Below are 21,366 nucleotides of genomic sequence, written 5' to 3' on the forward strand. Positions count from 1 at the left end.
TTATTTCTAGATGCTCTGATGCAGACAAATGTTTGAAAGCGAGTAAGTTTTAAAGTTAACTTTCACTTACCCTAAACTTTTTACTAAACTCAAAGTTTACTTGGCAGCTGCACTTTCCCAAACCTGCCCGCTGCCTTATAAAGCTATTTATTGTATCAGCTTGCAGGATGTGAATTGCCTGTATTTTCCTGTCACTTCTGTTCCAGCCTTTCAGAGAACAGCCCGCAGGAGAGCTGGGTTTGGTCTCTGATCATCGCCGCCCTAAGCCTCACGGTGAGGCTACCCTGAAGCCTGTCATCTTTCAGGGAAAGCATAAAACTGACCTCATCAGAACCCATCCAAATTTAAAAAAAAAAAAAAAAAAAAAGGCACTTTTCCCTAATTCTACTCACCTACGCTGAAAAGACACGATTACAGAGCTACTCCTTACAAATCCATTGAATAACTTCTAATTCTTCTATCCTTCCTCTGTTTTGTTTGTTCTTATTACTATATGATGTTAAATGAATGTTTCCTTTCAACCTAGACTGCAAAATAGTGTTTGTATGACTGGCCGAATGAGAGCTGAGCATCTTCCCAGATAAAAGGTGACATAGAAATATAACAGCACTTTCATGTGAAAAAAAGCATAATTTTAACTGAAATGAATGGCTCATAACCCATAAAATTCTGTGTCATCTTCCTGTGGTCATTTTAACAATAGTATGTGTGCTATCCCAGACAAACTAGAAAAGGTGCTTACCAAAGGCTGCATGTTTCAGCATCTCATAAAAAAATGTAATCACTCATAATTCAAATTCGAGTATAGTTTTCCAAGCTACAGTAATTAAAACTGTTTTGTTTATAGCAGAGAGGAAAACGAGGAATTTTTCCAAGCTATTTGCTAAAAACAAGTTTTGGGGCAGATTTTCACACACATTTAGATGCCTAAAGACCTACTGGCATTTTCCAGGATTAGGTGCCAGAGTGCTATTAAAACCCAGACAACTATTTGCACTGTTGGGCAATTAAATGCCTCCAAACTCCAGCCCTCCGTCCTGCAGCACATGGTAACTTGGGAGAACTTCCATCACCCAAATACTTGCATATAAAAATGTTCCATAACAGCTTATGAGCAACACCATAAAACCCACCGAAGTAGTAGTTACATTTGGCAGTAAGCTACTGAGTAGGACTATGAGAAAGACAGAGGTAGGTACCCAACACACTAATGGTTCTGCCCAAACGCCGCACTTGCTGGCAGCATGTTTTCTCAACACTGAGAGGACTTCTGCCATGTTGAAGTGCTTCAAGAACACCTTACAGAAGTATCAGCCACAGCACTTTGTTTTGTTCTCCTGGTAATTAAGTCCCCGTACTCCTGGTAAGGGCAGGAGGGGATCTGACTCTGGTAGAATGCTAAATTAAGAATAAGTAAAGCCTTTCTTTTTGCCAGCAGAAGTTACAAGTCACATTTATCTCCAAAAGCATGGCAGATCTTTTTTTGCAGAGTTCTGAATCTGGAACCATCCTATAGCAATCACAAACTGTATCTTAGATCACTTTTACGGACAAGTTTTACACAAGGCACGTGAATAAACCCCTAACTGTACATTAACAGCGGTACTAGAGGTAACCCATGGAAGCTACATGGCGAGGACAGGTCTGCTCATAGGATTATGGTTTGACTTCCATTTTCCCCAGTTTGCTACTGGAAGTTGAAGGCACATTATTTTATTTATTTAGGAAAAAGGTTTTCCATTTCTGTGAGCTCTTATTGTTCAAATGAGAAAACTTTGGTTCCTTCAACAGAAACTTCAAGCCTTTAACTTGACAGGGAGGCCTGCGAGGTACTACAAAAACAACAACCAACCAGTTTTTAACAGCTGCAACAGTAAGGTTTGGCTTCCTGCTTCAACATCCTAAACATAATATAGTGCACGAGAATATTAAGTGAATTTTAAAAATAAGTGAAAGTCTCTCTTCTATTTGCCTTATTCAACCGAAGTAAAAAAAGAGAAACAGAAGCCTAAAAAGTAAAATACTTCATTTGTGGAAAGCCTTATAGGATAATTATGTCGACATTAACAAAGGCTATAAGTACAAATTTGTATCCAGCCCTCTGGCTAATCCTAGCTGAAGTTACTATGGCGTACACAAATCCCTGTGCACAGAGAACCACGCGCATGCACAGTTTCACAGCCCTGCTCAACCTGAAAACCATATTTTTAAACTTGTGACTCCTCCTGTAAGGCCAGCAGCAACCTGATGACCTTTACTATTCTGTCAAATCTTCACCCATGCTGCAAGTCCAGGATTCAATGCAAGCAATTTTCAGCAACGTACAGAAAGGCAGCCTTTGTAGAGAACCTGGGTAATATATTTTCCTGGTAAACAGATTTTTATGATAGAAATATTGCATCTTCATTATATATCATGATGGAAAACACTGCATTTCAGTGCACCAGGCAAGCTATGCTCATTTTAAATATTAAATATAAATAGGCACATAGCAAGAGATTTAACCCTGCAAGCCCACCAGTGGAGGATCCTTAATTGAATAGCAGTTCAGTTAGATAAACCTGGTCCCAAGGAGCTCTAAGGCCAGGCCATTCCAGTTGTACTGAATATGTGTTTACAAAGCAGATCACCACTGTCCATCAAATAAGAAAAATCTTTTAAACTGGGAATCTTGTAAGAAATACTTCTTTTCCCTTCAGAAATATGCTAGGCTGATAAACAGAAACGTACATCTTAGCACAAGACAGATGACAATGGCAATTGTCAACTCTCAAGCACATTTTTATTTATTTGAGAGATTTCTGATATTTTACATTAATATTGAGGCTACATTCAAATCAATTTATAGGTTAAATTCTGCCTCAAAAGTAAACACCCACCTCTCCTTCTGAGGCACTTCGTGAAACCCTCACTGGCACAAAACTTCCACTCACCAATATAAATTATAATGCATATCTGAAAAACAGAATTGGGCTGTGAATTGCATCTTAAGAGGATGCAGTCAAAAAATCATAATACCCAAGATATCACTCCCGATAACTTCTGGAAGCCAAAGCTGACATGTTATCACAGGCCAAAGTTTGGTTTTCTTCATAAGCACGCTGCCTTGTTAGTCTAGTGTCACTGCCATAACATTTTATTTAAATAACATTTTGTATCGGGACAAATACACGGAACACAAGAATTACACAGACAACGCAACACAAGAAACTAAGTCAAGTTTTGAATTGCAATCTCACTGCACAAAAGCAAGATGTCAAAGACTTGTGGATAAACCTATCTTGCAACATAACGTCCTGTTGTGCCTCAATTCTGTAGCATCTCTGAAAACATCCTCCCCTTACACAGAACTGGTTTTGTGTTATTTAGGGACAGCAGAGAATTATTCAATGAAAGTTTTAGATTCAAGGTGGATGATCCAGTTTTGATGCTGGTTTACATTAGGAATAGTTTTGGAGATATGAATAAAGGACTCAATTTTCAAAAGTGAATGTTTCTTTGAGTACCTTGATTTGAAGATATTCTGTATGAGAAACCTGAGACCTGATTTTCAAAGTGATACATACGTTCAACTCCAGGAAAACTGCTAAGAATTACAGGTACTCAGCAGCTATGAAATCAGAGCCTATGGTTTGACACAGAGTTTTTAAGAGCAGAAGCACCCAAAATGTCCCTTCACATTACTTTGCTTTATAGACATAATTAAATTAAATAACTTGTTTGTGTGTGCTCTTGTTTGTATGCATACACATATGCATCCCTGACACTGCAGCTTTTAAATCTGAGCAACTTTAGCCAAAGCTCTGGAACTCTTAGTGAGGTATAAAACTGAATTACCCATAGGTAAAGTTAAGCATGTCCATAAATAAGCATATAAATTTAACAAAACTGTGCCTGCAAAAAATCAGGCACTGAATTTTCTTGCTTTTGTAAGAGTCCATTAATATATTAATAGAGGTTTTACATATTTTATACACTCAGATATATACATATATTTTATCAGTAATGTGTGCTTACATACATACATGTGCACACATGCAAACATATGTGTACACTTACCACACACACACTCACATTCCCTTATCTGCACACACTCAAGTTCTTTGTTTTTAAAGAAAATGCCACCATTTAATAAACACTGGAATCAGTTCCAGGTTCTCCAGGATTTTAGAATTATGGAAAAAGGTAACTTAAATCTGTCATTGCATATGAAAAAAAAATCAGGACTTTACAACCAAATTAAAATAAAAAGAAAGACCACACACACCCCTCATGCTACCAGCTTTCCAATTAGGAATCAAGATATTGGAATGAATCTGGTATAAATGCAATAAGCAATGGCAGCTTTTTGTACGAGTAGTTTTTACAATATGTGGATCTTTTGGAAGATAAATTAGTACCAATTTATGGTGAGCAAAAAGTTCTTTCCTATACAGGTCACTGCTGAGCCCCTTTCTTCTTCTGCTCTAGCTCTTGCAGGCGTTCCTCCCGGCACTGAGCATGCTGCGTTCCCACTTTGTGGGCTGTCTCAGTGGCTGCAATGTCAATTTGGGCATATCGGGATGATCCACTCCCTGAAACACCAAATGAAATAATGTAAAAGACTATATCCTTCATATATTCCTGGGTAAAACTGACCTAGGGTTAAGCTATTGAGACACTTCTTCCACAGATTTCCTAGATGATTTTGGTCTGGTCTTAAAGCAAGCTCTATAAAGGGAGTAAGATGATAACCATAACTAAAAAATTTCAAAAGCTTTGTTATCTACATATTTTAGCTATCTGATTTTCTTCAAATAAACAAATGAACCACTTGTATTTCTGCCCCAGGTTTGAATCTCCACCCCTACTCCTCCCAGTAGAAGACAAAATTGAACTCAGCTCTCCCACCTTTGGGAGGCTTCATCAACAGGCTACTGGTAAGCAAATGAATAACACCTGGTATTTGAAAAGAAAACACTATCGGTAGGGCAGTTGGCAGGGATTCTTCTTTGTCTGGATTAGACACTGTGAATGTTTACCAGATCAACCACCTTCAGCCTCAGACAGAATGACAATTTAGTCCAATAATTGGCAATAAGGGAGATAAAAGCTGCTCAGGAGCAGAATAGTTCCATATGGATGCAGACATACAACTCCAGAGGCTGGGAAAACTTTAGTATGAAAAAAAAAATATTTATGGTCATTAAAGGCACCTTCAAAGTTATGTAAGTTGAGCTTGGGAGGGTAGTTGACATTTAGGAAAGTTTATGTCAGTTTATGGAATTAGGCTCTTCATTCGTAATGTCTTGGTTCACTGCCTTTAAAATGAAGGTAAAACATCACTTTTACATCTCAGCAGGGTGTTGTACAGAGAACTACATTAAAGTCTGGGAGATGCTTAGAATTACTTAACTACAGCCATATAAACATCCAAAAAAAAAAAAAAACCACCAATGGCAAAAGTGCTACCATTTCAAAGTTAATAAACCTGCTGAAATTAAAAGTATAGAAATTAAAATCTCAATAGCTGAAAACTGTACTTGGAAAACACATTAATACCAAATGTGAATAACTAAATGCCAGATCCTGATTAGGGGCTTTCTGTAAGGAGCAATGCATCTCTAAATGACAATACATGGTAGCTATAATGCATGTTTACGTGCTAATTGTCCTGGTTAACCATTAGAAATGAAATACCCAGATCCAGATAAAAGAATAAAATATTAAAAAAAAAAATCAAATACTTGGGCTGGCTTTCTCTCTGTAGCACTTTCACACATCCTCACGGCGAGCAGACAGAAGAACACTGTGTTCTATTCTTAAGCATTTGCTGCATGGCTCCAGAGTCAGTACCTCCAGGAGCAAGCCCTGTACACCTACACCCACAGCCCTGTTTCTGAAGCCAAGCAAGAAAAATTAAGTAAATGTAGTCCTAATATGTGCGATGAAAATCTTGAGAACACGAAGCAAATTACTGTCTGTCAAACTGCACAGACACAGAAATGTTCATTTTAGGAGGAGTGCATATACAATGCACCTGTCAGAAGGATGCAACATCTTATAGAACCTCATTACTTAAAAATCTTTTCCAAAAGAGTTGGCAATTACAAGAACTGTCTCACAAACGTACCAGGGTTCAACTCCTCTGTTAGAAAGAGCCTATAGGAGGATGAGAAGTTAAGATTCCCCATACTCCATGCATTCTGCATTACTGCATCCTTTGCTGTTTAAATAGTATTGTAGACTTCCTTACCTCTTATGCTTGTGCTAGGTTCTTGAAGTTCCAATTCCATGTAATGAAGCTGTTTTTTGGAAGTAGGGCTGACAGGAATATTAACGTAGGTGGCTGTCTCGCTGTGGGGACGATCTGATGCAGGGACATCAGCTGAATAACCTACTGCCCCTTCTAAAATAAGTAACATGTTATTACAGACACCGTTTGCAATGACCAATGATCCATTTCATAAAAACGCACTGTCCCATCAAATATTCTGAAAGCAAACATTCAGGAGCAGCAACTCAGCTTACCAAACAGCACATTCCTCAGTCGTAGATGGGACATGAGAAGACTAAAGTTCCTACAGAAAAGATCCTCAGAGACTGATCAAGCCAGGATCTATGCAGCAGACCACAGACCACAGCCAGTGATCTCACTGGGTTGTAACCGAAAGCAAACACTATGCCGAAATTCTCAAACAGAAGCAATGTATGCAACACTACCACACAAGGCTTTCAGCTCTAACTCAGGTTAGTAAAGCCTTATACAAAGCAATCTGTTCTAGGAAGATGTGGACTCTCATATCATCCACAAGAGAGCAACCAAAATCACTAGAAGTTCAGAAAGTAAGTCCTGAAAACAGGGACTGAAGAACTGTTTCAAGCAAAGGGAAGGCAAACTTCAAGAGACATTGACAGCTTCTCTGTACAGAGTTGAAAAAGACAGGAATGATGCTGAGTGGGGACAGACCAAGTAATAAAATATTTCAACTGCAGGGAAAAAGTAGAAGATTAGACAGTGGGACAATCTTTCTAATAGTAAAGATTGCAAGAACACTAGAGGAAACCCCACAGAGGCTGAAGAATTTCTGCATCTAGAAATTTCTAAAATAGACTAACACCTACTAGGAACCAGTTTTCTATAAAGTGATTCTGACTTAAAGACAACTTTTTTGTCTACTGGTTGAATTCTCAAGACCTCTTCTAGCCCTACTTTCAATTGTTCTAATCTTGTCAGAAATGAAATGAAGAGAGAAGGTAGAAGGTTCCTTTCACTGGGCCAGCCAGGCATTTCAGCCTTCATCCCCTTCCTGACATCAGGCACCTACACCTAGTTTTTCAATCCATGAATACCAAGGGACTTCCCAGAATTACCTGGGCTACAGAAAACCCAGATACAAACCTGTATTCTCTCTATGCTCAGGCAAGGCTTTGAGGCACAGTTTCATTGCCCTGCTCAGCAGTCTAGGAATCACCTGCCTGTCCCGTCCAGTTGAAGTTCTTACCCTTAAACACTTTCTGCTGTTAAGTCAATTTGGGAGAGAGGAGTGCAGAGGAAAAATGGTATCACTTTCAGGTTCTCCCTTTCCCTAAAGTTCTCCCATTAAGCCCTTCCTTGTCCCCACATAAAACTTGTATCAAAACTTTATTTGTCCAAATCACTGCTTTTCTTTTCTGCCCATTCAGACACTGATGAGATGTGAATGGAGAGGCAGAAGGTGACCAAGGCTTTTGTAGCACAGGAGAGAATGACTTCTTCTATCCAACCAACAGCAGCTGTGAATAACCATTTAGGGGAATTTTTCTTCTTCTTGGACTGTGTTATGAATAGCAGAGATAATTCATACAAAGTCGGGCAACAGCAAGAGTTGTCAGAGGTTACAGCAGGTTCCAGGATAACAGAATTTCTCCAGGCTTAAGCTATTTAAAACAAAGGAGTCTACTATGCAGTCCAAAATTTTAAAAGCCTGGAAAGTTTCTGACAGATTTTCGTAAGGAAAACATAGGAACATCCACGAAGTAACCAAATATTTTTCTCATCATCAGACTTCAAGTTGTTGTTCCAAAGCCAGGTGTAAGGAACAAATTGAAAAGAAAAAAAAAAAAATCAAAAAGAAGAAATTTCTATATCTTCATCAAACAGCATTCTCAGAAATTATTCTCAATTATTGTGTCTAAAGTATGTCAAAGGAATTTGGCCTGACTGTGCCAAAAGGGATTCAGCAGAACCATGGCATCGAAAACCTGCATCCCAAATAGTTAAACTTTTAAGCAAATGACTGTCTTAAGGACTGATATGGAGTCATGAATAGTCATGAAGGAAAAGATAATTTTTAAAGTCTTTCTATACACTGTTAAAGTGATGTAGCAGGAGTTTAAGTGAAGTCTCCTCAAGGCTAGCTAACGTGAAAACCAGCAAACTTCTCTGTAGAGCTAAATAGTTGAAAGGTTTCAGGAAGCTGAATGTCATATCTGATGCAGACAAGCCAAGAGATTTTCCTGAGAACTAAAAAAACACAGATATATTAATTGGTGGGGCTTTGTGCAAGAAAAGCAAAAGAAGCACAAAGAAGACAGAACCCCCTGGCAACAATCAAATATTCTTGCTATAACTTGACTCAAAGAAAAAAAAAAAAAAAGAAAACCAAGAAAAAAGTTGGGCAAACTGGAATGGAAGGAAAGCAAGTCTTCTGTTGTTTAGTCTGTGCTGTCTTAACAGAAACTTTGCTTTCTTTGTAAACACAGAAATATTTGGCTTTTCATTTTTCCTGCAAATAAAAAAAAAAAAAAACTCATTAGATACTAAAAACTGGCTTGTATTTGTTTGAAGAGAAAGGTTTATTTGAAAAGCACAAGGCAGTCAAAAGCTCCTACTAAGAAAACAAGGCACACACAGGGAGCCATGAACAAAGACGGTGCTTTCAGCAGCCTGTTCTGGGTGGACAGAGGTGGAAGATGCTTACGAGAGGGGTCAGAGGACCAGTATTTGAGATCATTATGGAGGGAGAATTTGGGAGAAAAACAGACCAAAGTGCATGATTACCACATTCTGAAAGAATCATGATTGCTTGAAGGGAAAGGGGGGAAAATGCAGGAAGAAAAAAAGATAGCTAAGAAAATAACAGGAGAAGAGTAAAAGAGAAAATGCAGTGGTACTGAAATGAGGGGGAAAAGAAAGGAAAAGATAGTATAATTCAGGAGGGAAGAAGAAAATTATATTTGAAACTGGTGTTTTAGCCTTTGTTTCAGCAAGTGTTAGTTATTCATATTTTCTACCCTATGTAGGCACCATTCTCAGAAATGTGCAATAAATAATGCAGAAAGAAAACCAACACCATAAACACAGCCCTGAGATAAATGTGTGTGTGTGTGTGTGCGTGCATGTAAAACTGGCATGTTCAAAGGGCACCACCTCAAAAATAAACATTTAGAAGAGACCACAACAAAAAAGGAAATGGAAAAAGAAACTGGAGATGTTAGTGTCCTCTAATGCAACTGGCTCCAAAGATCTTTACTCACCAGGTTCCTCAGGGCTAGTAGGAGTCCCAGGTTCTGCAGGAAGTGTTAGCATCTCATAACCACCTTTAGGACCTAGAATACAGGAGCACCATCAATGGCTTGGGATTTAGGAATTTGCACAACGAAAACAAAGCATATGATTTTCTGGTTTTGTCTTGTAACCTTGTAATCTGAATAATCATACTGAACAATCTCAGAAAGTATAAACAGTGGTTAGTGTTGACTTTTCTGTAGTGGTGATGCCAGCATTTTCTAATGAGTGTAACACCAAGGAAATAAACATTAGGACTTTTTACAAGTATTCACACTGAAGGCCACCGAAGTCAACAGTGCGTTTTGCTGTACATCGATGTGGGAGCAAAGCTGTGTTGAATGCATGAATCAGGGAGAAGTGCGTGGGTGATCTTGGGAGCATCTGGAAGACTCTTGTTAAAATTCCACCTCCAGCTTGATGGATAACTTCTTGATTTCTGACAAAGCTCTGTAGAAAATGCTTAAACTAGCCCTTCCAAAGATAACTTTGCTTTCCAAGTGCAAATCATCATCTTTGCAAGAAGCCAGGTCACACATCATCACTGGTGCTTCCAGAACACTAAGCTGAAAAAAGATGCCCAGGTTCTCTCATGATCTCAGACTCCACCCCAGTTCAAACAAGGCAAGATAAAAAGCTGTGCCCATAGAATGAACATATTGGCATTAATTTTGAATGACAAACACTCATAATTTTATCTGCTGCTGTTGTTTCTTTCTCTATTATCACGAAGAAGTATCTTTAAATGTGGTGGTTTTTTTTCCCACCACGTCATTGTTAGGGTACAGGATTTCTCATGGCCCGAGGTGGGGTTTTTTTTGGTGGGTGCCCTTTGTTAAAGTGCTGGCAGCATTTTACTGCTGTGAATAAGATTACTGCCTATGCTCTGACACTTATCTCATTTGTCAGTGCCTCTTCTAAACTTATCCCATCTGTCAATGCCTTTCTAACAAAAACCCTGCAAAGCAAAAAAACCCAAAGAAATACATAAGTCTTACAACAGAGAATCAAGTCATACATTACCTTTAACATTTTCTGAAGTTTAAAATAATTTAAGTTCAAATTAATTTAAATTTACATGCACACACATACCTTGTAACCCCTTACACTTACCAGCTTGGAAACTGTGCCCTCTATGTACTTTCGAAGACCCAGAAGCTGCCATGACAGAAGCACCACCTGTTTTCAAAGAGAGATATTCACATTAAATCTAAATACCTGTTGCTATTATTAGATATCTGCTGTGAATCAGCATTTTTGGTAGATGATTCTGAAACATCAAGAAAAGTTTCAATAAGAATTACAAGTCATTGTTCTTCATTTAAGCAATATTCCTTTTTTTTTTCCTAAATTCTTTATCCTGAGATTGTGGCACTATAATCTAATTTTGTTGCCTTCTTTCTTTAGAAATAAAGGATGCCTTCCTTAAAACTTCAGGATACTGGCCTCCCTGTTTGTGGTGAGTACTGCCTTACTCAGAGAGATAGTTGTCTTGAACTGAGAAGTAAAACGGCAATGAAAACTGAGTGGGGAGTTGCCTTTGCAATCCATAACGTAGCTTTGGCAACCACAAAGTTTAAAGCGTTCATTAAAATCTCATCAGACTGGATCCAAAACCCATTAAAGTGAATAGGAAGGACTGTATCACACTTCAGTAGACCACCGTCTGGTTTAGGACATGCGTAAACTGGGGCAGGGTGAAGGGTAGGCGAAGGATCTAGTTTCCGTGGGGTTTGAATCCAGGTCATAGCTGGTTCTTGTGAAATATCATTCCGAGTGTTACAGCCAGGAAAGCTTTACCGAGGGCACGTCAGAGGGCACAGTCAGTCTGTCCCCAGCCCTATTCAGATCAGCAGGAAGCTGTCCCAGTACAGTACTGGGTACGGAAGTTTGAGGAAACAGGAGCTAGCAGCTCGGAAACCTAGGGTGGCACGCATGTAGTGTGGTTTGTCTACATACGCATACCCCTTCTTTATTTACCCAACAAACTAATCAGCGTTATACCTACCTGTTTGGTTAGCATTATCCCTATCTAGCTGCGAACGTCTTGTCTCTACTGTTGTCACTGCGGGCACCTTAATCAAGATGAGTGGCATTGACTTCCTCACATGCATAATTTCGAGGGAACTTCTTATGCAAGTAAATGGTACTTAACAGAAATAAGGTAGGAGGCTGTGTTTATGAGTAACCCTGCCACTGGTGACAGGGCAGCTGTGCCATGTGCTGCTGGGTGTTGGGGATCACGTATAAAATTAACGCTCTCTTCTAAACTTATGAATAGTCTCTGAGCATGTGAGCCACTTCTCTGCAAATTATTTTTAAAATAGCGTTCAAAAATTACCATAATTCTTATGCAACATGAAAAAATTCTATAAAATAAATAGCAGTCTCAAAGACCTAAGAAATCTGTGTGACCTAGGAACCTAAAGAAAATGACAATTTCTTATTTTTTCCCCTGTATAAAGTATACATTCATACATTTTTTTTCTAAATCTAATAATTTCCAAGCTTATAAAATTATTCCTACGCTTTTATAAAATAAATCTAAATAAAAACCACAGATTATTTCACTTAATGAGGACAATGGATTAAAAAAATAATGAATACCTATTTCAAAAGTGCACAACTGAACTAAAACCTTTAGTTCTGTAGTCTTTGTATACACAAAATCATATATGGAGTAATCCAAGACTACAAATTTTCAAGCTTGCCATACTGAGAAACTGATCTTGTATTTTAACAAATGAGATCAGATTGTAGAACCTTTACATACTGTGGTAAGGACTTAACCCCTAAAAGCATTATTTGAAATTTTGTTTTCAACAAGACTGCTGAGAAAAATAAATGCAAAAATACGACAGCCCTGGACTAGCTGATTTACTTATAATTTTACTGTAACTGGTTTTCATTTTTCTCACCTCAGAGCATCCTGTCTCTGCATTATTAAGAATATCAGAACACGCTTTATGCAGCTGAAAGCCTTACCGTACTTTGAAGAAAGACTACAGCTTTATGCTAATTGCAGCTGCATCAGAAAACCGGGGGGGGAGGCGGGTTGGGGGGGTGTCTTTCCCTCAAAAACTTAATATAATTCAGCAGAAATCATTCCAGAGGAAACATGGATTTTTAAGCAACATTTTTAGGATTTGTGAAAAGCACGCAGGACAGGAAAGGAGGTTTAAAACAATAAGATATTCCAATCCATTTATGGTCAAGTTGAAGTTTTCCCATTTGGAGCTTGTTTAAAAGAACGATGTTAATGCTTCAGGATTTGACCTGTTGCATTTTCCTCATTTTCAAATCTGGCAACTAACAAATATTTACACAGTCAAATCTCTCATGGAATTTTTTTGAAGCTTTGAACTGCATCGTATAAACACGTGTCAACAGAGATCGACCTAGATATTTTCTTCCTTCTTTACAGCTACCATATAAACTGGTTCGTTTCTCATTTATGAATCCTAGGATAACACTTGCAGCAATGGAAAAAGAAAGTTAGGATGATAAATTTCTGAACATACAAAGCATCCAGCAGGAGACAGACATTCCCTTCCATCACTCTTTTCATCTTACAAGGGATTGTTTAGAATAATTTTTTCAGTTTCCCCTGCCATCCAGTTCTGTGTGGCTGACTCGCTCAAGTCTTTGTTAAAACTGAGTAGCTCATCGAGAGAGTTATTTCTGTTCTGCTTTCCTCAATGTGTAAGAGGAAGAAGATATTCAAAATGTGACAAAATGAAAATATGCTGCAGAACATTTTTCATTCCTACATATGACTAGACTCAAATGTCTGATATAGCTCAATGAAGACAACCACTATTTGAAACATTTTTCTAACTTCATAGTCATTTCTTTATGCCCACTCTTCAAAAACAAGCACCGTTTACAGCATGTGTGCTACAAGAAAGAGCCACGAAAAAAAATTAACAAATGAGAGGGAAGCTGGAATACCTGTTATAAACTGAGCCCAGACAGTTTACATTTTCAAATCCTGTCACCTAGCATTACATGGCCAGTGAACAGACACATGCAATACTACACTGCGTTTACCAAGTGATCACTTCTTACTGCCCAGCCTCTACTTTGCTTTTATGGAGTAGTTCACAAACTCTACAGGTCTGGGCTATTAAATTTGCTGACAAGGAGTCAGGACAGAAGAAAACACTATGCTCTATGATAAATTCTTCCTTCTTATTGAATTAAAACTACCTTTATTATGAAGTACTTTGATCCACTCAGCCAATTAACATTTCCATCTTCTCCTTTGAAAACAAATACTTTGCTTAAAAGAGCATCCAAAACCTAGAGCCACTGCCTGACAGGAGAAATACTGCAAGTACACCAGGAGGTTTTTTCATTTCAATGTAATAAAAGACTTCCTGGTGCTGTATAATTGCCCTATAAAACTTCCCTAAGTTTGTTACTTTTCAGTTTTGAAAGTGATTTCATATATTTTCTGCTATACAAATGGTGTTACCTGCAATACATAAAAGCTGAAGGGGATGTTTAAAAACGCTTACTTGCTCTACAGATTTCACCGTATTTGGAAATGCCTCCTCTCTCTAACCGTCAACTTCAGAAGAAGCAAAATCACTCAAAATTAGGAATGCATTCAGGCACAGTGACTGTCCAAATATGGCTCCACAAAGATGCCTGTTTAGTGTGTCCAAAAGAATCACAGAGGATCTATCTACCTCTAGCTATTATTCATCTTCCCATGCTGTAGGGCCACTCCAGCCCAGCCTCCGCTCCTTAAAAATGCAAAAGTGTTAAGCTAGAATCATTACCATTTTCCTGTACCAGGAAACTCAGTGTCTGTTGTTTGAAAACTATACCTTCAAAAATGCTTTACATACATCTGCTCCAAAAATCTTGATGCATCTGAAGCTCAGGATCTACATTGGCCAAGAATAAATGTCACATAATGAGCTTCCTTAATAGAAAAAAAACCAAACTGAAATAATCACTATGTTTGCAAATAAGGTTCCTTACCTTTGTGTTCTATAATGCTGGGATATGTAATTTCCCCAGATTTCAGTTGTCAGAGGAGGCATGGGGAAGCAAGTCAGGAATACAGAAAAGGCAGGACTAGAAGGTCACTGTGACATGGACTTACCACCTTCTGTCACCCCCAAAACAGGGAACAGGACCCTGGTGGATCTACTCAGCCCAGAGGATAAAGCAGCAGCATTTGGATCATTCGCTAGCACATGGTTTCACTGCAGTGACTTTTTTTTTCCCCTCCTGTCAGGCCCCTAGTAATTCAGAGGGTCACTAAGGCCAAGGTTTAGCTTGTAAATGCAATACATATTTTAATCAACTTACTTAAACAACTTTTTCTGAGCAACTATTTTTCTTCCCCTGCAGAATTATTTTGACTGCACTTATAAAGCACAATCAAGAAAGAGCATGTCATATTATGGTAGGGTTTTCATAGCATCATAGAATTATAGAATCATTTAGGTTGGAAAAGACCTCTAAGATTGTCAAGTCCAACGGTTAACCTAGCATTGCCAAGTCCACCAGTAAACCATGTCCTCGAGCACCACATCTACACATCTTCTAAACATCTCCAGGGATGGGGACTCAGCTACTTCCCTGGGCAGCCTGTGCCAGTGCCTGACTGCCCTTTCGGTGAAGAAATTTTTCCTACTATCCAACCTAAACCTGCCCTGGTGCAAATTGAGGCCATTTCCTCTCATCCTATCACCTGTTACTTGGCAGAAGAGACCTCCTTTCAGGTAGCTGTAGAGAGCAATAAGGTCTCCCCTCAGCCTCCTCTTCTCCAGGCTGAACAACCTCAGCTCTCTCAGCCGCTCCTCCTAAGACTTGTGCTCCAGACCCTTCACCAGCTTCGTTGCCCTTCTTTGGACACGCGCCAGCACCTCCATGTCCTTCTTGTAGTGAGGGGCCCAAAACTGAACACAGGAGATTCGAGGTGCGGCCTCACCAGTGCCGAGTACAAGGGGATGATCACTCCCCTAGTCCTGCTGGCCACACTATTTCTGATACAAGCCAGGATGCTATTGGCCTTCTTGGCCACCTGCGCACACTGCTGGCTCATGTTCAGGTGGCTGTCAACCAATACCCCCAGGTCCTTTTCTGCCAGGCAGCTCTCCAGCCACTCCTCCCCAAGCCTGTAGCGTTGAATGGGGTTGTTGTGACCCAAGTGCAGGACCCGGCACTGAGCCTTGTTGAATCTCATGCAGTTGGCCTCGGCCCATCCATCCAGCCTGTCCAGGTCCCTCTGCAGGGCCTTCCTACCCTCCAGCAGATCAACACTTCCACCCAACTTGGTGTCACCTGCAAACTTACTGAGGGTGCACTCGATCCCCTCATCCAGATCGTTGATAAAGCTATTAAACAGAACTGGCCCCAGTACTAAGCCCTGGGGAACTCCACTCATGACTGGCCGCAAACTGGATTTAACTCCATTTGCCACAACTCTTTGGGCCCGGCCATCCAGCCAGTTTTTTACCCAGCAAAGAGTACTCCCGTTCAAGCCATGAGCAGCCAGTTTCTCCAGGAGAATGCTGTGGGAAACGGTGTCAAAGGCCTTACTAAAGTCCAGGTAGACAACATCCACAGCCTTTCCCTCATCCACTAAGCGAGTCACCTTGTCATAGGAGGAGATCAGGTTAGCCAAGCAGGACCTGCCTTTCATAAACCCATACTGACTGGGCCTGATCCCATGGTTGTCCCACACGTGCTGCATGATGGCACTCAGGATGATCTGCTCCATGACCTTCCCCAGCACCAAGGTCAGGCTCACAGGCCTGTAGTTCCCCGGATCCTCCCTCAGCCTTGTAGGTGGGCGTCATGTTTGCTAACCTCCAGTCAACTGGGACCTCCCCGGTTAGCCAGGACTGCTGATAGACGATGGAAAGCGGCTTGGGGAGCACCTCCACCAGCTCCCTCAGTGCCCTTGGGTGGATCCCATCTGGCCTCATAGACTCGTGTGTGTCTAAGTGGTGTAGCAGGTCACTGACCATTTCCCCTTGGATTACGGGGGCTTCATTCTGCTCCCTGTCCCTGTCTTCTAGCTCACGGGGCTGGGTACCCTGAGAACAACTGGTTTTATTAATCAGTTTCTCATTGCAATAATGCTCTTCTATTATAGTGTTTAGCCCTATGAGGTATGACATATTTACGGTGGACATTGTTGAGCACACAGTCCTTTACTGGCTCAATAAAATTATCGCGTACTTTGTCTTCCTACATCTGAAGAGCTGACAACACATTTCCTGAAAAAAAATTTGTGAATTATAAATTATTTTCAACCTAAGCAACAGCAATCAACACAGTATGGCCCAGATTCTTCCTTCTCACTGCTCTCAATTAATTCCTTGAAAGCTTACTCCTAAGCTTGGAATAGAAGTATCAGGCTGCATAGGTTTGCAATAAAAACTTTAAAAACGCATGAAAGAAAGCCTATTTTTCCACCATAAAAGCTAAGTTGTCAGACAGCTGAGTTCATTTTCAGCACTCATCACCTGTTATATACTTAATTTTATTCTTTCTTTCTATCTCCCTTCCTTGACTCCCTATCTACCTAAGAACAATTTAATAGAGATACAATGTTCATAATCAGCATTTAGCTGACATTTCAGCTGAATTCCAATCCACAGCATTGTTTTATGTTTATTCCTTAATTCATCCTCTCAGAACATTTCCCGTCAAGCACTGTGTAGGTTTGGTATTACAAGCAAAGAGGCTGTCAGATAGCAAGAGTGTCTGTTGCAGTGCTGATGAATTTGCTCCTATGGAATATGGAAAAAATGGAACTGCATAGACAAAAATAAAAGAGAATTTAAAGGTCACAAAACTTAGCAATATTAAATTATGCTGCTTCCATGGAAGGATATTTGTTAATTTATTTTCCCATTCAGCTATTAATTTTTGTAATGCCAGAGCCTGCAGCACAGAAGAACAGGGAGATCAGACCTCCCACTACAGATGTTTAATTTGGGCGTTGAAATGCCCAAGGTTGGGTCTGGCTCCTGGGAATGCCTAGGCAATCAGCTTCCCTGTAACTAATGGGAAGGGTCAAAAGTTTCTGAAATATGGTGCATAGAGCCTGCATAAAATGCCTTTGGCAGGCATTGCAGAGGGACCCTGAACACTTCTGCAAACTGGCGCTCAATTTAGCTTCTCTAAATAGGAGTCTTGGGATTCAGACTGCTCGGTTCACTTGGAAGGTTTGGCAACCAAGGACAGAAATAGTGGCATTTCCCGCGCCCCCCACAAAACAACCTCATGGTTTGGAAATCATTGATAAAACAGGAGAGCTGTGACTGAGTTGTGCTCAACTGAGAAAATCCAAATATTTTGGAGGAGAGCATGAAGACATAAGTAAGGGCTGGAGGTTCCCATATAAGCTGTTGCGATGAACTAGAGAGGAGCACAAGATTTAAGCAACAGGCCTAAATCACAGCGAGAAATATATTCTAACTGTAAGAATAGCAAAGGACTTCAGATGATTTAAGGTGAGTTAAGGATTCTCGTTGCAGAACATGCTAAACAAACACGTGTCAGACATACAGGCAGAAGTACATCCTAACCTCATGGCAGAGGCCTGAGCTAGACAATGCCTTCAGCCCTATTTTTCCTACCATACTTTGATTTATAGTACCAGAAAGATAATAAAGATAATGACAAGTTCTTCAGCTCACCATTCTGTGAAATGTGCTCTTTTGGTTCCACCTCTCAACACTGAATGTGCATCTCATTCATGATCCCTTAACTCAAAACACATAAGCAGCTCCTGAGAGAAGGACCTACATACATATCTCTGAAATTGCATCCACTAGATCATGCTACAAAGCTTCTTAAGCATTCATGAGAAACTCTGTATAGGTCCCATGAGAACTTCTTAGATGAAATGTACTAAACCTAGGTGCCTCCAGAATCCAGCAGTCTCAGAAATTAGGAAATCTGAATCACATTTTTGAACCTCTATCCTGTCATGGTATTTTAAGGTCCATAGTAACCATAAATGCAGTCTATTATACTTAAGAGCAGGCATGCCCACATCATACAACTCCAAAGAATCCCTTACCTTGATCTCTAGTACAAAGCTATGATAACAATGGGAACACTTCCCTCCTACAAATGCAAGCAATCTAATTCAGTCTCTCTTTCTAATCAATCTTTATGAAGTTATTTATAATAAAGGCAACCAAATTATTTAAACCAGGATTAAATTATTCACCCCATCTTTGTTTTTTCCATCTAGTAGTACAATTCAGAATTGTTGCCACTTTTATGAACACTTTTCAGCTTGCCATTACAATTACAACATTTCTCTGAAGTTGCTGAGTCTATTGCTCAGCATATATAACTAACAGTTGAAAGAGAATATCATTATCCACATTCACTACCAATAAACTGAAAAATATTTAAACAATTGATCCTGGCACTTTAACTCCATTTCTTGCTACAGAACTGAGGCATTCAAGAGCAAAAATATTGTACAGAACATGTGGGCACCTGTAGCACTGGAAGAAGTGGGTTTGCATTCGTACAGTGTATTTGAATGAAAATACAACACAATCCTTTCTGTGATAAAAAAGAAATATGTTTATGACAAAGTGGACTGGCACACTAGCAAACATTATAACTGTGTATTGGCTCATTGTACAGTCATTCGTGCTAGTAGAGGTGTCTTGCCATATACATGTGCAAGACAGGTTTTGAAAGTAGTTACCTCAAATTAATGTGCCCTCATGTTATCCTCAACAATGGATTAAAAAATCATAATAGAGAAACATAGAAAGGTTCTAATGCTGTTCCTTTAGTCCAACAGACCTGTTTGAATGACTGCTCAGCACCCAGGGGCCTTCAGTTAATGGCTTGGATTAAAGATGGTGCAAGCAACACATTCAAAGGCTACAGTACTGTTTTGAAAGCTTTGCAACAACAAGTTGAATTATACTTGAAATGTTCACACATATAGAAGACAATACCTTAAAATGAAATATCTGAGGATAATAAAAATGTGACGAGACAGAGAAAACGTGTTTCTTTTGTATTCTGAGAAATAATGTATTGAAGAATAAAGTTATACAGGTATATGATGAAAGCATTTGAGAGATGAAACCCCACAAAAAAACTTTAGTCACTGGCTTTGGATGCTGTATTTGCCTGAAGCATTCATACTTACTCCAACAAGTGTTCAGTTCTTTTCTTAAACAATATTTTCCCAGTGTACCAGACATGAAAACCCACCCACTCAAATTTCTTCAGTTTTGTATCTTCCCTTTCTGTTGATCTAAAAATCTGTCCTGTATTTCTACATTTCCAATTTGCTTAATGACAGGTTTTATCAAAACAGCTAACTCCTTCATCTGCAGGAATAGTCTGAGATTAAGTTTTTGTCAGATATTGCTTGCATCCACAATTAATTTGCCACTGAAATTAATGCAGAAATAATATTGTGCCCACCACACACAGCTATAGACCCAAGTTCCCTTGTATTTACACACACTTTAATCATAAGTGCTCTGGTTTCCTTGGGTTGATTAGAGGACTAGAAACCTGAGTACCAGAAGGAAAGAAAAAATTAGAGTTAATGATCCAATTTGTGCTTCTACTTACACGTCTATAAATCAAGAGTAATTCCACTGACTCGAGTAGAATAACTAGGAACAAGATCTGCTAAATGCTTCTGGATTTTCTCCCGCTAAGACAGACAAAGGAATAGAGTTACTTATGACCTTCTCCAGAGCCACCTGCTGATCCTAGGTATCTTACTGGATTTGTTCACACAAGTATCAATCAGCTATACTTCTTTATGTATTTGCCAAGCTTTTTAAAAGTAATAAAGAAACCCAAGCACATAAGTTTCTATTCTATGTCTATTGGAAGCAGGCAACCTGATAATTCAGTGGATCTACTGAATTATCAGGTAAACGGTTTAAGGAATATAAAGATGTTTAGGATACTAAACGACTTCTTCGCACAGATCTCTCAAAAGAACAAGGTGGAGACAACACACACAACCAAAGGTTTACGAAATGTTATCTTTGAAGTAAAATAATGATACAAAAGGTGCCAGACCAGTTTGGCTACATCAGAGAACTTGATGACCAAGACATTCTACTGATAGGCAGATTTACAATGCAAAGATAGTCAGCATGTTACCTTTGCCTAAATAATCTTTCCAGGCCAGATACTCAGCTTCCTCCCTTTACTGATTTGGTCGGTCGGTCAGTAGTTCCACTGACATGAGAGAAGCATCTCCGTGTTGCCTCTGGTAAGGAAGCATTCCTGTGGTTTTGTGTTGTTTAGAAAACTGGGTATACACACTGAACATATAAATCAAGTTTCCCCTTGGTGTTAATATAGCTTAAAAAGAACACTTTCTTAACGTTCTTCAACTACGTAAGTAGAAAAAGCACTAAACAACTTTGTATGGAAATTGACAACTTTGCACCTATTTGGATTACAAAAGGAAGGTAAAAATAAATATATTAATCTTTGCAAGCAAAGATACTACGGATTAGAATGTATTTCATAATTGTCAGTCATGAATTGCAGCAGCAAAGCCAGCCGCAAACAGGATACCTCTCAATGTAGCCTTTGGTTCTGCTTCCATAAATCTGTTTCTGTCATCACAATTTGGGACTTAAGCATTATTCTTTAACAAAGCAAATAACTAAATGGCTCCTACCTGGTATAGCTGGTAAGACTCCAGACTGTAATACTGCTGTTCCCTAAAGAAAACAGAAAATTTTAGAATGAAAAATCTTTACAAGAAATAGAAAATTTACAAAATATAGGAAGAATGGCAGAGAAATCAGTTCACCATCACAAGAGCTTAACATGTGGTTTTAAAA

General features: G+C 39.3%; 1 protein-coding gene across 1 annotated transcript in view; it reads right to left on the reverse strand.

The window, feature by feature from the left end:
- Positions 1–4,437: 4,437 nt before the first annotated feature.
- DOK7 (docking protein 7) overlaps positions 4,438–21,366 on the reverse strand; it is a gene marked incomplete at both ends in the record, with an annotated part of 70,479 nt that continues 53,550 nt past the window's right edge. Inside the window, 5 exons of the mRNA XM_082315324.1 lie at positions 4,438–4,574; positions 6,236–6,388; positions 9,499–9,570; positions 10,643–10,708; positions 21,201–21,243. Coding sequence (XP_082171450.1) covers positions 4,438–4,574; positions 6,236–6,388; positions 9,499–9,570; positions 10,643–10,708; positions 21,201–21,243 — 471 coding nt within the window. The remainder of the gene's footprint in view (positions 4,575–6,235; positions 6,389–9,498; positions 9,571–10,642; positions 10,709–21,200; positions 21,244–21,366) is intronic.

Source organism: Platalea leucorodia, assembly GCF_965183815.1.
Source record: "Platalea leucorodia genome assembly, chromosome: 6".
Classification (NCBI taxonomy): domain Eukaryota; kingdom Metazoa; phylum Chordata; class Aves; order Pelecaniformes; family Threskiornithidae; genus Platalea; species Platalea leucorodia.